Here is a 14,219-nt window from a genome sequence, read left to right as displayed (position 1 = left end):
AATAAAAATAAACAAATAAAAATTTTTTCGAATGGGAATATTCCACTTCTGTACCTTTTATCTGACGCATGACTCTAATAGTCCAATGCTAAGGCTGGTCCGGAACTTTACATAAAACTTAACCTCAGTATTTAATATTCCCACAACACTTCTTAAATACAGTTATTAAACAAACTAACCTTGGGACAATGTCTAGAGAACTGCTAACATCTTATCATTGTACAAACACCAGTTCAATACTTGGGATAAGACTGTTCCCCCGTCCCTTACACACAACGTCTGCAATGGGGAAGATATCGGCCGGGCTTCAGGCCCCCCCTGAGAACAGGTCTACACATATGAGCACATTGTCATACACTTCTACCTTGGGTAGTTGTATGTTCTGCAGTCGCTGGGACGGGTAATCTGGCCCGGCAGCACTTTTCACAGGTACCTTTGCTGTTTTACCTATGTCATGCAGTGAGCACATCATGCCGGCTGCTACAAACCTAGTGGTGGCATTATTGTATCCAGGGACAAGCCAATTTACTGATACCTGGCTGCACATACCCTTATTGTCAGTTCTGTCCTCTCTCGCTCTCTCAATTGGCTTACCCGATGATCCAATAAAGTTCCTACTACCAATGGGCCCATAATTGTGGGCGATACCAAAATTGTACCTGATCAGTTCCTTCACCATTCCCCCCTTTGTGGACTCTGCGAAAGTAATGTAGCAGAGTTCAAAACTACATCTCAACATAACAAAGTCTGGCACTCTATCTGTGCGGCACTAGTTTAACCCCCTGTAATGTACAACAGCCTGAAACAAAAATGACTTTTTCCTGATGAAAATACATTTGATCTTTACAATGACATAATTTATGTGTGAAATCAAAAACAAAACAATTGTAGTTAGTTATTCAATAAAACAGAAAATATTATCTCTGATAACATTAATTACTGCAAACCAATAAACTGTATATAAAAATAGGGAACGGTGGGGGCACATACATTTTCAAAACCCTGTGTCTCACAGTATCTGTAGTTTAATACATCTGAATTATCAAAACACATGAAATCTGATCACATCATAACACATAAATATCGTAACTTTTATAAACAACAGCGCATGCGCAAAGAGAAGAAATTTATTTAGGTTTGTAGACATTACTGATATATATATATATCTCAGCAGTGCATATTGAAATCCCTTTGTCCCATCAGCCCTGCAGACTGCACCCAGTCAGCCCCCCCTCCTCCTCCCAAACACAGCACACTACAGGGGAGAGGGAGGGGGTCACACACTCACAGCTTCTAACAGCGTCTAGTCTCACAATCTTAACACTTTCAATGCCGGCAAAACAACATACGTATCTGCAATCATTCATCACACCATTGTATAGGAATTATCTACGTTCAAAACATCAACCACATAATTTGTAACAGTACAATCTGTCGGCCACCATCTCTATATTATGATGACGTGTTGCTTCATCAGTGAACAGCGTCTAGCATGGAACCTAAAAAAATAGAAGACACTACAAATGACAAAATTAACAAGGCGATTATTTCATACTGATTTGGTTGGGCCGGGCGTGGCCACATCAGGGGTGGGTGGTGGGGGGCAGCCTCTCCCATTGGAAACACAGTGCGCAGCTGTGAAGGGGGGGGTTTCCCACCCACAATGAGGACACACTCAACATGAGGTACGGAAGCCATTACCGGGCGTCGGCTGGTCCTGTGTTTTCTAATACATATAACATGCAATACCTTTCTTATTCCTAACTTCCATTCACTTCACCAAATCATGAATAGGATCGGGTGATCCTGATGATTTGAATATGGACCGTAAACCATCCATTCTAACAGTCTATATTATACACGTAACTTATATAACAATTTTCGGTCTGGCCACTATATTACCTACAATTTAATACACGACTTAACAGTTTTTGTTTTTTTTTCAGTTTATACACCCCGCATGTGCCTTATCGCATGACTTATCAGTGTTTCATCAGTTTATACACCCCGCATATGCCTTATCACACGACTTATCAGTGTTTTTGCACTGCACCCCGTGCACCTGTCTCACGTCTTATCAGTGCATTGCACCCCGCGTCTCACGTCTTATCACACATGTACTTATGCCCGCGTGCCCCTGTATAAGACAGGTTATAATACTATCAACGACTTATCACACATATATATTGTGTCCGCGTATTTTCTATCTAGTCCCTAATTACCCAGAGGATGGTTAGTCGGGCGCGACTAAGGTCTCACAGGTTTTTGACCTCACAGCGGAAAATATCACCTCTGTCACCTGAGATAATCCAGGAAATCAACAAAAGGGTTCTACAGATCGCCACAAGACTGTCCACTAACACAGATAAGACGAAGATTTATAAAATCAATTTGCTTACCGTGTTATTGCGGAGGTAATCAAATTCCTTCAGTGGGCAACTTTGAGTTATCTGTTTCACCCTGTGATTGTCGATTGTCCGGATTTTGATATTTCCTCGAGTGAGGTCCCATCTGGGGTGCCAAATGTCAGGTCCGTATTTCACACCGAATAACCACCTCTGTAAATTGAAAGCTGAAGGCATGCCTGGAGAGAAGTACACCACATAGATGTTTGGTACAGCTTCCCTCTCCGTCAGGAGGAAGACTGAAAAAACTTTTTATTCGAACAAAGAAACACAGAAAGAGACACATGCCTCCTCCCCAGAGATGTGGAAGTGCCCAAGCCCCCCCCCCCCACCAGTTTCTCAGACTCACTCTTCTTGCATTCCAGGGGGCGGTGTCTTCCATAGGTGTATCCGACATGAACAAAGAGCTTGTTATATATGTCAGTATATTACACAAAGAACTTAAATGTATATACATATGTGTGAGGATAATATTTTTCAAACAATATACATAGTAATGATCCCTGACAGTTTCTTGAGAGGCACAAAGTGGCACATCTTACTGAAGCGGTCTACTACAACCCATACCACCGACTTGCCTTGAGATGGCGGCAGATCTGTGATAAAATCCATGGAGATATGGGTCCAAGGTCTCTGGGGAATGGGCAAAGAACATAGTAAGCCCACTGGTCGGGACCTGGGAGTCTTGGACCTAGCACAAATTTCACAAGCGGCGATGTAGGCCTTAACGTCTTTAGGCAACCCAGGCCACCAATAGTTTCTAGCAATGAGGTGCTTGGTACCCAGGATGCCTGGATGGCCAGATAGTGCAGAGTCATGATTTTCCCTGAGTACCTTTAGCCGGAATTGCAGGGTAACAAACAGCTTGTTCTCAGGAAGGTTCCCGGGAGCTGAACCTTGATCAGCCGCAATTTCGGAGGCTAAGTCATAATCAACAGAGGATATGATTATACCTGGGGGCAAAACACAAGCAGGATCTTCCTTCGAAGGAGGGCTGGCCATGAAGCTACGAGACAGTGCATCAGCTTTAATATTTTTAGACCCAGCCCTATAGGTGACCACAAAGTTGAATCTAGTAAAAAACAACGCCCATCGAGCTTGTCTCGGGTTTAGCCTCCGGGCAGATTCTAGAGAAACCAGATTCTTGTGGTCGGTAAGGACCATTACCTGGTGCCTAGCCCCCTCCAAGAAGTGGCGCCACTCTTCAAATGCCCATTTAATGGCTAAGAGTTTGCGGTTGCCCACGTCATAGTTACTCTCAGTGGGCGAGAACTTCCTGGAGAAGTAGGCACAGGGACGAAGATGGGTGAGGGACCTGGTAACCTGGGACAAGACAGCACCCACTCCCACCTCGGAGGCGTCAACCTCCACAATGAATGGCTCAGTTTGGTTAGGCTGAATCAGCACTGGGGCAGAGGTAAAGCACTCCTTAAGGATCTCAAAAGCCTGGACCTCCGGAGGCCAGTGGAGGAGATTAGCACCTTTGCGAGTAAGATCCGTAAGAGGCTTAGCGATGACCGAGAAGTTAGCAATAAATCTCCTGTAATAGTTAGCAAACCCCAGGAAGCACTGTAACGCCTTCAGGGAGGCAGGTTGGACCCATTCAGCCACAGCCGGAACCTTGGCAGGGTCCATGCGGAATTCATTAGGAGTGAGGATTTCACCCAAAAATGGTATCTCCTGCATCCCAAACACACATTTTTCAGATTTAGCAAAGAGTTTGTTTTCCCGAAGGGCCTGGAGCACCTTCCTGACATGCTCAATATGGGAGGACCAGTCCTTGGAAAACACAAGTATGTCATCAAGGTACACTACAAGAAATACCCCCAGGTAGTCTCCTAAAATCTAATTTATTAAATTCTGGAAGACCGTGGGAGCATTATACAACTCAAAGGGCATGACGTGGTATTCGAAATGACCTTTGGGCGTGTTAAACTGAGTCTTCCATTCATCCCCTTCTCTGATTCGGATAAGGATATAAGCCCCCCGAACATCAAACTTAGAGAACCATTGGGCCCCCTGGACCTGACTGAAGAGATCAGGAATGAAAGGAAGGGGATACTGGTTCCTTACAGTGACCTTATTCAAGTTTCGGTAATCGATGCACGGCCTAAGACCACCATCCTTCTTCCCTACGAAGAAGAAGCCAGCACCTACCCGAGAAATAGAGAGGCGAATGTAACCCTTGGCCAGGCTTTCCTGGATATATTCTCTCATGGCCTCAAGTTCGGGACAAGACAGATTAAAAATCCTACCCTTAGGGAGCTTAGCTCCTGGTACCAAATCGATTGCGCAAACGTATTCTCTATGAGGAGGTAACACTTCGGAGGCCTTTTTAGACAAAACATCAGCAAAGTCCTAAATAAACTCAGGTAGAGTGTTCACCTCCTCAGGGAGAAAAATAAAATTAACAGAAAAACAGGACATCATGCATTCATTACCCCATTTGGTAAGATCCCCAGTATTCAAGTTAAACGTGGGATTATGCATCTGCAACCAGGGAAGGCCTAAAACCAAATCGGACGATAATCCCTGCATTGTCACGCACACTGGGTTTGTGGACCCACTAGGCCGCTCCGCCGTAGCGGGGAGGCAGCTGACCAGGTCACAGTCTATGTGAAAGCAAGATAGCAGACAGTAATGCTTAGGTACCTGAAATAGTCCGGACGGTGACTGTGGCTTCAGCACGGATGGAGGCAGGTGCGGAAAGTGGCACCAGACGTGGCGGGCAGTATCCGATGAGCAGATGGCACTTGACGTGGCAGATGACACTTGACGTGGCAGATGACACTTGACGTGGCAGATGGCACTTGACGTGGCAGATGACACTTCACATGGCAGATGGCACTTGACGTGGCAGATGACACTTGAACACGGGTAGGCACAGGAACAATGCGGAATACAGGAACGGTAACAGGGCACGGGTAACAGCTGGAACGGGAGACACTAAGGGACCATTTGCGAGACAGACAGGGAAAGACTAACAACGCTCAGGCAAGGATCAGAAGGGCTGGGGCATTCTTATAGGGCAGGAAATCATGTGGGTTAATGAACATTGTTTTCATGTGCGCGCGCTGGCCCTTTAAGAGCGGGCGCGAGCGTGCGTGCGCACCCTACGGGACCCGGCCGGACGGAGCGGAAGTGAGCGCTGTCATCTCCTAGGAGAGAGATGGAGGCCAGCGCTCACAGATCCATGGCTGCGGGCGTCGGGAGGTGAGTGAACCCGACGTCCCGTGGCCATGGGCGCTACATGCATCACCAGTACAGAGCACAATGAGTTTAAAAACAGGGGTATGCTGCATAAAATAACCATTAGCAAGTGGAGTGGAGTCGATACCCACTACCGGGACAGGTTTAGGCAATTCAATCAATGGCATAGCTAGAGTCATAGCAAATTCCACAGACATAATATTAGCAGATGACCCTGAATCCACGAAGGCACTGCCGGTGGCAGACCTACCCTCAAAAGAGAACTGAAAGGGAAGCTAGATCTTATTAGGTTTCATATTTACGGGAAATACCTGTGCGCCCAAGCGACCTCCCCGATGGTCACTTAGGCACGGAAGTTTTCCGGCTGCTTATTCTTATGCCTAGGACAGTTGTTCACTTGATGCTTGTCATCCCCACAGTAGAAGCAGAGACCATTTTTCCTGCGGAGCTTTCTACGTCGTTGGGGAGACACGGAGGCCCCGAGTTGCATTGGTTCATCCGAGATTCCCATGGAAGAACGAAGCAACGGAACCTCGGGAGCCATCATGGGGGAGCCAGAGGAGAAGGAACTAAAACGTTCAAGTCGTCGTTCCCTGAGACGTTGGTCAAGACGTACCGCTAAAGCCATAACCTAATCTAGAGAGTCGGAAGAGGGATAGCTAACTAATAGGTCTTTCAGGGCGTTCGACAGACCCAATCTAAACTTCCACCGAGAAGCTACGCACCACTTCCTAAAGTCAGAACAGTACTCCTCAACGGGTCTCTTACCCTGACGTAAGGTCACCAGCTGACTCTCGGCAAAGGCAGTCTTGTCAGTTTCGTCATAGATGAGCCCGAGAGTAGAAAAAAAAAGGTCAACAGAGGAAAGTTCAGGGGCGTCAGGAGCCAAGGAGAAGGCCCATTCTTGGGGGCCGTCCTGGAGCCGGGACAAAATTATACCCACTCGCTGGCTCTCATAACCTGAGGAGTGGGGTCTTAATCGAAAAATAGAGCCTACAACTCTCTCGAAAGGAGAAAAAAGTCTTCCGGTCCCCTGAGAACCGGTCAGGCAACTTGAGGTGGGGTTCAAGAGGTGAGGTGGAGGGCACTACCTGGTTAGCATCACGCTGGTTGCACCTCTGAGCCAGGGCTTGGACCTGTAGTGAGAGACCCTGCATTTGCTGAGCCAGGGTCTCAAGGGGGTCCATAGTTGTGTAGGAACCAGGGTAGAAAAGGTATATGGGCCTGTGATTATGTAATGTCGGGGTAGGGAGACGGACAGGTGAGTCCTAATCTACCCGCCACTCAGTCCCTGGCTGCTTGCACGGCCCGTCCTAGGCGACGGCGTACAACTGGGCGACGGTCCCTACGCTAAATAAGTGCACGACAGACAAACAGACAAGGGTACACAGAAGCTAAGAGAAATGGGGCAGTTTCCCACGGCAACACCGTGAGCAACAAAAGTAGTCAACGAACCGAGTCAAACCAGGAGTGTACGAGGTATCAAACGTAGAGCAGGAGCGTAGTCAGTAAATCCAGGGTCAATTTGAAGCAGAGGTCAATAGTACTAGCAGGAACAGCAGAGCCAGGAAACAAGACAGAATCACAGGCAAAGGAAGAGCAAGAAATTAAGGTATAAATAGACTGAGGGTGGGAGCTAGCTCCGTCTGGCCAGGATGTGATAGGCTGGTAGGCTGAGGAGTGGGAGAACCTGAGTGGTAGCAGATCGAGTCACTCTATCAGACCTAGGAGCAGATGCAGACTGATTTAGCACGGGCGTCAACACAGAAGCTGTGTCTGGCAGATCCTTTACACAGTCAATGTACGAGTGTTTGCACAAGGCAATGATCGAGAACGAGCGTTTGCCCGATAATTGGCTCGCGTAAAATAGCCTTAAAGGGGTTTTCCCATGAAAGATAGACATTTAGGACATATCCATAGGATATGTCATAAATTTCAGATCTCCAGAACGGGGCCCCCTAATTCCCGTTCTGCTGCTCTGTGTTGCGGCTGAATCAGGTGAATTCCGACCATGAAAGAGGTTATATGGTCATGAGTTATGAAAACTGCATAGCTCGCTGAGCTACGCTGTTTCCGTAAGTCCCATAGAACTGAATGGAAGTTATGGAAACAGCGTAGCTCACATGTTACGCTGTTTTCGGAACTCCCGACCATATAACCAGGACTTGGCCGGGAGGCATTCGAGATCAGACCAAGCTAGATCAGCGTTTAGGGGGCCCCGTTTTAGAGATAGGTGTGACCCACATCTATCTGACCTTTATGACATATCCTGTGGATATGTCATAAATGTCTCTCATGGGAAAGCACCTTTAAGATCAAAACCATTTAATTGCATATTAACACTAGGATAAGAGCCATATCACTTGATTATTGTAATGACGGGGTAGGGAGACAGACAGGTGAGCCCTAATCTACCCGCCACTCAGTCCCTGCGTACTTGCACGACCCGTCCTAGGCGACGGCGTACAACTGGGCGACGATCCCTACACTCAATATGTGCACGACAGACAAACAGACAAGGGTACACAGAAGCTAAGGGAAATGGGGCAGTTGTCCACGGCAACACCGTGAGCAACAAGAGTAGTGAACGAGCCGAGTAAAACCAGGAGTGTACGAGGTACTAAACGCAGAGCAGGAGCGTAGTCAGTAAAGCCAGGGTCAATATGAAGCAGAGGTAAATAGTAATAGCTGGAACAGCAGAGCCAGGAAACAAGAGAGAATCACAGGCAAAAACAAGAAGCAAATGAAGGTATACATAGACCGAGGGCGGGAGCTAGAACCGTCTGGCCAGGCTGTGATAGGTTCTCCCACTCCTCAGCCTACCAGCCTGAGTGGTAGCAGATCAAGTCACTCTATCAGACCTAGGCGCAGATGCAGACTGATTAACCACGGGCGTCGACACAGAAGCTGTGTCTGGCAGATTCTTTACAATTATATTGTTAATCGGTTGTTTCCCTTTAATATACAGTGTAACTTAATCATCTATCATATTTGCAAGTTGAGTTACACCAACGACTCGATAATTTACTTATTTATTCCAACAAAAAACTCCTTGATTTAGATGAGCTGATTACATTACATTACATTTCAGTTGTTTGATAAAGCAAACGTCACACTTATTCCTACTATCAAATCAATAATCACATTCACTGTTCCATAGTTAAAAATGTTGCCTATTTAATATCGCTATATGTATGTAAACAAAGTCCATTCTTCTATTACATATAGAAAGTTGAATTTATTACAGGTTTTCATAATATTTTCAGATTTCAGAGTTTCTGAGATTTGAATTTCATTTCTATTTTTTCAGGTAATTGTTGCTTTGTCTTTTTTTCTGTATGTGATTTGTCACTCAACCCTAAAACACAATGAGAAAGAACATCACTAGCAATTATGAACCTTCATTTCCAACACTGCAAGTTTTATTTTATGGTATCTGTTTGATGCTCATTAAGTTTTATGATCCATCCAGCTAGTATGTTTAATCATTTCTGCATAGTATTTCCTCCTCATGGGTCTAGTTTATTTGACTAATAGCTGAACGAGCTTGATTAGGCCTAAATCAAAGCATCTACTCCCCTATAAATGTAGTTGCAGCATAAGGAGAAGGCACTTGTGCAGGGGTGGCACGAGGGCAGAAGTCATCTCTGTCTAAGTGTCATATTGTTGAAGTGTCCAGGCAGTTATACATGGCACTTTGACTGTCATCGTCGTGGCCATAAAAGCCTGAACTAATACAATATAACATTATCAATATGGAGGATGAAAGCCATAAAAAAAAACAAAGTAAAAATCACCAGAATTGCTTTTATTTGGTCACCTTAGCACCAAAAAAGAATTGAATAATAAGTGATCTCAAATTCTTAAGTTCCCAATAAAAACTAAAACCAAGGGTACGTTCACACATAGCGTAAATACTGCAGATTTTCTGCAAAGGATTTAGTCGTGGAAAATCCACAGCATAAAACAGTAGCAGCAAAGTGGATGAAATATAAACTAATCTCATCCACATGTTGCGTAAATGCTGAGTGGAAAAAAACGCTCAGAAATTGACCTGCAGGTTTTTGGTCCACAGCATGTCGATTGTATTTGCGTAATTGCTGCTTATTTGTATTGTAAAACCCGCAACAAATAGCAGATGTTGCGTTTTTTTGCGGTGGAAAAGCAGCGATACCGACGCAAAAAAACACAACTCAGAAAAAAAAAATCTTATATTTACCCAGAATTCTGTGTTTCTTCATCCAGGCCGGCCTCCTGCGATGATGTTTCATCCCATGTGACTGTGATTGGCTGTAGCGGTCACATGGGATGAAACATCATCCTAGGGCTACAGAACGACAGGACGTCGGAGGGACGAGACGCCATGGTAAGTATCCATTTCTTTTTTCTGTGCAGTTTTCCGCAGCGGACATTCCGGCCGAAAAACTGCATCACAATTTGGTGCGGTTTTTCGGCAGGAATTCCCTGCGGCACACAGGTTGGATACGCTGTGTGCTTTTATGCAGCGTATCCGCCCTGTGTGAACATAACCTAACACTACAAAAAACAAACCCTTGCACCACTTCAGCAACGAAAAAAATGAAAAAAACGTATGGCTCTCAGAATATGTCGACATAAAAAAAACATATTTGGTATCGACGTAATCGTATCATATTGTTCTCTTCTTTGTAAAAGTATGACATCATAAAAAAACTATATAAATTTGGTGTCGCCATAATCGGATTGATCCACAGAATAAAGTTAAAATGTCGTTTAGACTGCACGGGAATGCTGTAAAAACAAAACACAAAAAATAATTTTTTTCCAGTTTCACAGTACATTATATGATACAATAAATGGTGACGTTAAAAAACACAACTCGTCCCGCAAAAAAACGGGCCCTCATATGGCTTTATTAATAAAAAAAATCAAAAAGTTATGGCTTTTCAAAGGCAAAAAGGAAAAAAATAAAATGAAAAATGACTTTGGCGGCAAGGGGTTAATGTATCTAGTAAAAAAGAAAGAAAACACAAAATATACGAATAACAACTGTTAAAGTAACATGTAATACATATAATAAATGGGTCAATGCTATATTTATGAAGTTCCTGCCTCACTCTTTCTTACTGTTCCGATTGACGTGGAAAAAGTGGTCAAAACTCCAGAGACACATTGGGACAGAAAAACTATTCAAAATACATCAGAATTGTAGGTGAGATTGCGTTACATTTCTTAAGGCTGGGTTCACACGACCTATTTCCAGACGTAAACGAGGCGTATTATGCCTCGTTTTACGTCTGAAAATAAGGCTACAATACGTCGGCAAACATCTGCCCATTCATTTGAATGGGTTTGCCGACGTACTGTGCAGACGACCTGTAATTTACGCGCCGTCGTTTGACAGCTGTCAAATGACGACGCGTAAAATGACTGCCTCGTCAAAGAAGTGCAGGACACTTCTTTGGACGTTTTTGGAGCCGTTTTCTCATAGACTCCAATGAAAACAGCTCCCAAAATGGACGTAAAAAACGCAGTGAAAACGCCGTGAAAAACGCCGCGAAAAATGCGAGTTGCTCAAAAAACGTCTGAAAATCAGGGGCTGTTTTCCCTTGAAAACAGCTTCGTATTTTCAGACGTTTTTGGTCACTACATGTGCACATACCCTAAGGCTGGGTTCACACGACCTATTTTCAGACGTAAACTAGGCGTATTATGCCTCGTTTTACGTCTGAAAATAGGGCTACAATACGTCGGCAAACATCTGCCCCTTCATTTGAATGGGTTTGCCGACGTATTGTGCAGACGACCTGTAATTTATGTGTCGTCGTTTGACAGCTGTCAAACGACGACGCGTAAATTGACTGCCTCGGCAAAGAATTGGAGGGCACTTCTTTGCAACGTAATTTGAGCCGTTCTTCATTGAGCTCAATGAAGAGCAGCTCAAGATATACGAGCGTCACAGACGCCTCGTATATTACGAGGAGGAGCATTTACGGCTGAAACGACGCAGCTATTTTCTTCTGAAAACAGTCTGTCATTTCAGCCGTAAATGACAGCTAGCGTGTGAACATACCCTAACTGTTTTAGACACTGCTTGCGCCTCTCTCGACAAGGAGGCTCGTGGCTCAGAGGAAAAGGGTATATGGACTACTGGAAAGAGGCATGACTTGATATGCGCCACATTGCGTCCAAATTTTGGTGCAAAAAAAGTTGTTCTAAAGTAAGCCAATTGAGAGGTGGCATAAGGTCAGACAAAAGTTTTTAAAGATGCACTAAATTTATCCTACAGCATTAACGGAGACAAATTTGGCGCATGTAGTCTATTTCTACGCTATCTAAATTTAAGACAGTATTAATAAATATTTCCCAGTGTTATTAGCCTGTGCTACATAAACAGAGCCAGGGCCATATTTGCCACTAGTGCCTATGGCATCCAGCAGGGCTTAACTTAACTTGTGACCTGACTGGCCAGCAGTCAGATCAATCACAGGGCAGGGGGTGGTGCGCTTCACCAGCCCATCTTAGGCTGTAAGACACGCCCCCTGTTAACAGATTGGCCAGAACTGCTCATGTGAGAAGCTGTGGCCAATCTGAGAACAGTGGGAGTGTCTTAGACTCAGTCTAAGAAGCGCTGTGGGGGAACGGACGGCAGAGAAGGAGAGGACAGGAGGGCAACGCAGCAGGCCTGGTAAGTTATTGTCCATGTTCTGTATTTCGATACTAAGCTTTGAGTGTAGTCAGAGAGGGGCTGCGGCTGTGTGATACAGCCATTGCACTGCACTAATGACCACCGGCACTGAAGACAGAGAACATGGTGGGTGCACTGCAAAACACCCCCATGTTCTGTCTTCAGTGCCGGCGCCGCACACCTGTCAGGACCGAGGCAATGCTGTATTGCACAGCCGCAGCCCTGCTCATTCGGCGGAGATCAGAGAAACCTCTCATCTCCGCCGCTATTCTCCTGAATGCTGCGATCAAAGCTGGCTGCAGCATTCAGGGGGGAAATGAGAAGAGGGATGCCCCTTGGATGGCATCACAGAGAATCCCTGTAACGTGATTGAGGGACATACCATATATGGGTAGACAGCCCAGGGTCCACTGAAGGACCCCCTGGGCTGTCTGACCATATTTCCTGTTGTTAGGGCATACTTAGGTATGTCCTAACAACTGCCTGTGTACTATCAGTACACCGGCTAATGTACTGGCATATAAATATATGCCAGTACATTAAAGGGGTCTTCCAGCCCCTAAAAATTGATGGGACCCCCATCGATCAGCCGTTTTGAAGGGGCCCTTCATTTCTAGTTCCTCACTGTGAATCCTCAACATGGAAGTATCAGCGATTCACAGGTATTGCAGCCTGTTCTTCTATTGACTTCAATGGGAGAATTCAATACTGTGAACCGCCTCTGCTGCTGTGTCAGCAATTCACAGTGTGAGCAAGTAAGGGAAACGAGTGCTGCGGCCCCTTCAAAACAGCTGATCGGAGGGGGTCCCGACAGTCGGACCCTGACCCATCAGCTATTGATGGCCTATCCTGAGGATAGGACATCAATTTTTAGGGGCTGGAAAGCCCCTTTAAAGTTTAAAAATAAAAAAGTAAAAATTGTCGCAATTTATAGCGCTGTTTATGATGTGTACCCTGTAAAAAAATAAAATAAAAACTGCTTTCTGTCACTTAATGTGAGGCACATGTTATTATGAATTTTGAACCTCTAAGTGCCTCACATTAATCGTAATTAACCCCATCATGTACCACACACATTAACCCAATGTTGTCCATTATGACTGTGAGAAACATGATGGGGTTAATTACTATTAATGTGAGGCACATGGAGGTTCAATATTCATCACACCACGTGCCTCTTCAGAAAATGGAAGAACTTTTTTTTATTGTTGGCAAAGTATCGCTTTGGTATCAAGAATCGCAATACTACACAAAGTATCAGTATCGAAGTCCAAATTCTGGAATCGTGACAACCCTAATGTAATGTACTGTCTTCCATTGTATTCCTTAGGAAGCGGATACAATTGAAAGCGCAGGTGAAGCAAGGGAACCATTAGTTCCCTTCCTCATTATTCATTCGATTACGTCATTGCGCCGCCGGCAATCGTTCCGCTGGAGCAGTCCTGATCAGAAAAGACCAGGCCTGCATCAACAGAAAGTTTATTGCTGAGCCCCGCCAACGCTAGTAACTCCTGGTGCGGAGATTCCTTTGTATCTGAATGAGTCCCCGCACTAGGTTTATAGTGGCACACGCACCCGAGATACACCAAAATTTTGGCGCATCTCGGGTGATCCTGCACTGCTTACAAGGCTCAGTAAACTAAGGGGTGACAGCTCTAAGCTGTCATTGGTTAGTTTACATCACGTGGCCAGTTACCTCAGTTCATTGGCCTACTTTTAAAAGTAGGCCAATGAACTGAGGAAACCTGGGACCACATGATGTAAATTAACCAATGATAGCTTAGAGCTGTACCTGCTTAGTTTACTGTCACAGACCCAGGAAGGGAAGTATGATAAATGTTTTGCTTTTTTACTTATTAATGTCACTAATGTTTTTATGGGTTTTTTACAGGTTCGGTCGTTGGACTACGTCGGAATCGAGGACTACTTCGATGATG

The 14,219-nt window shown here is 45.0% G+C and overlaps 1 protein-coding gene across 1 annotated transcript in view; it reads right to left on the bottom strand.

Annotated features, from left to right (window-relative positions):
* Positions 1-8,889: 8,889 nt before the first annotated feature.
* Positions 8,890-14,219, bottom strand: part of LOC142660295 (transmembrane protein 272-like) — a 77,287-nt gene continuing 71,957 nt past the window's right edge. The window contains exon 6 of the mRNA XM_075836886.1: positions 8,890-8,973. Within this exon, the coding sequence (XP_075693001.1) occupies positions 8,964-8,973 (10 nt within the window). The 3' untranslated portion in view covers positions 8,890-8,963. The remainder of the gene's footprint in view (positions 8,974-14,219) is intronic.

The sequence above is a fragment of the Rhinoderma darwinii genome, chromosome 9 (genome assembly GCF_050947455.1).
Source record: "Rhinoderma darwinii isolate aRhiDar2 chromosome 9, aRhiDar2.hap1, whole genome shotgun sequence".
Taxonomy (NCBI): Eukaryota; Metazoa; Chordata; class Amphibia; order Anura; family Rhinodermatidae; genus Rhinoderma; species Rhinoderma darwinii.
Note: the sequence above shows the minus strand (reverse complement) of the source record. Positions and strands in the feature narration are given on the sequence as shown.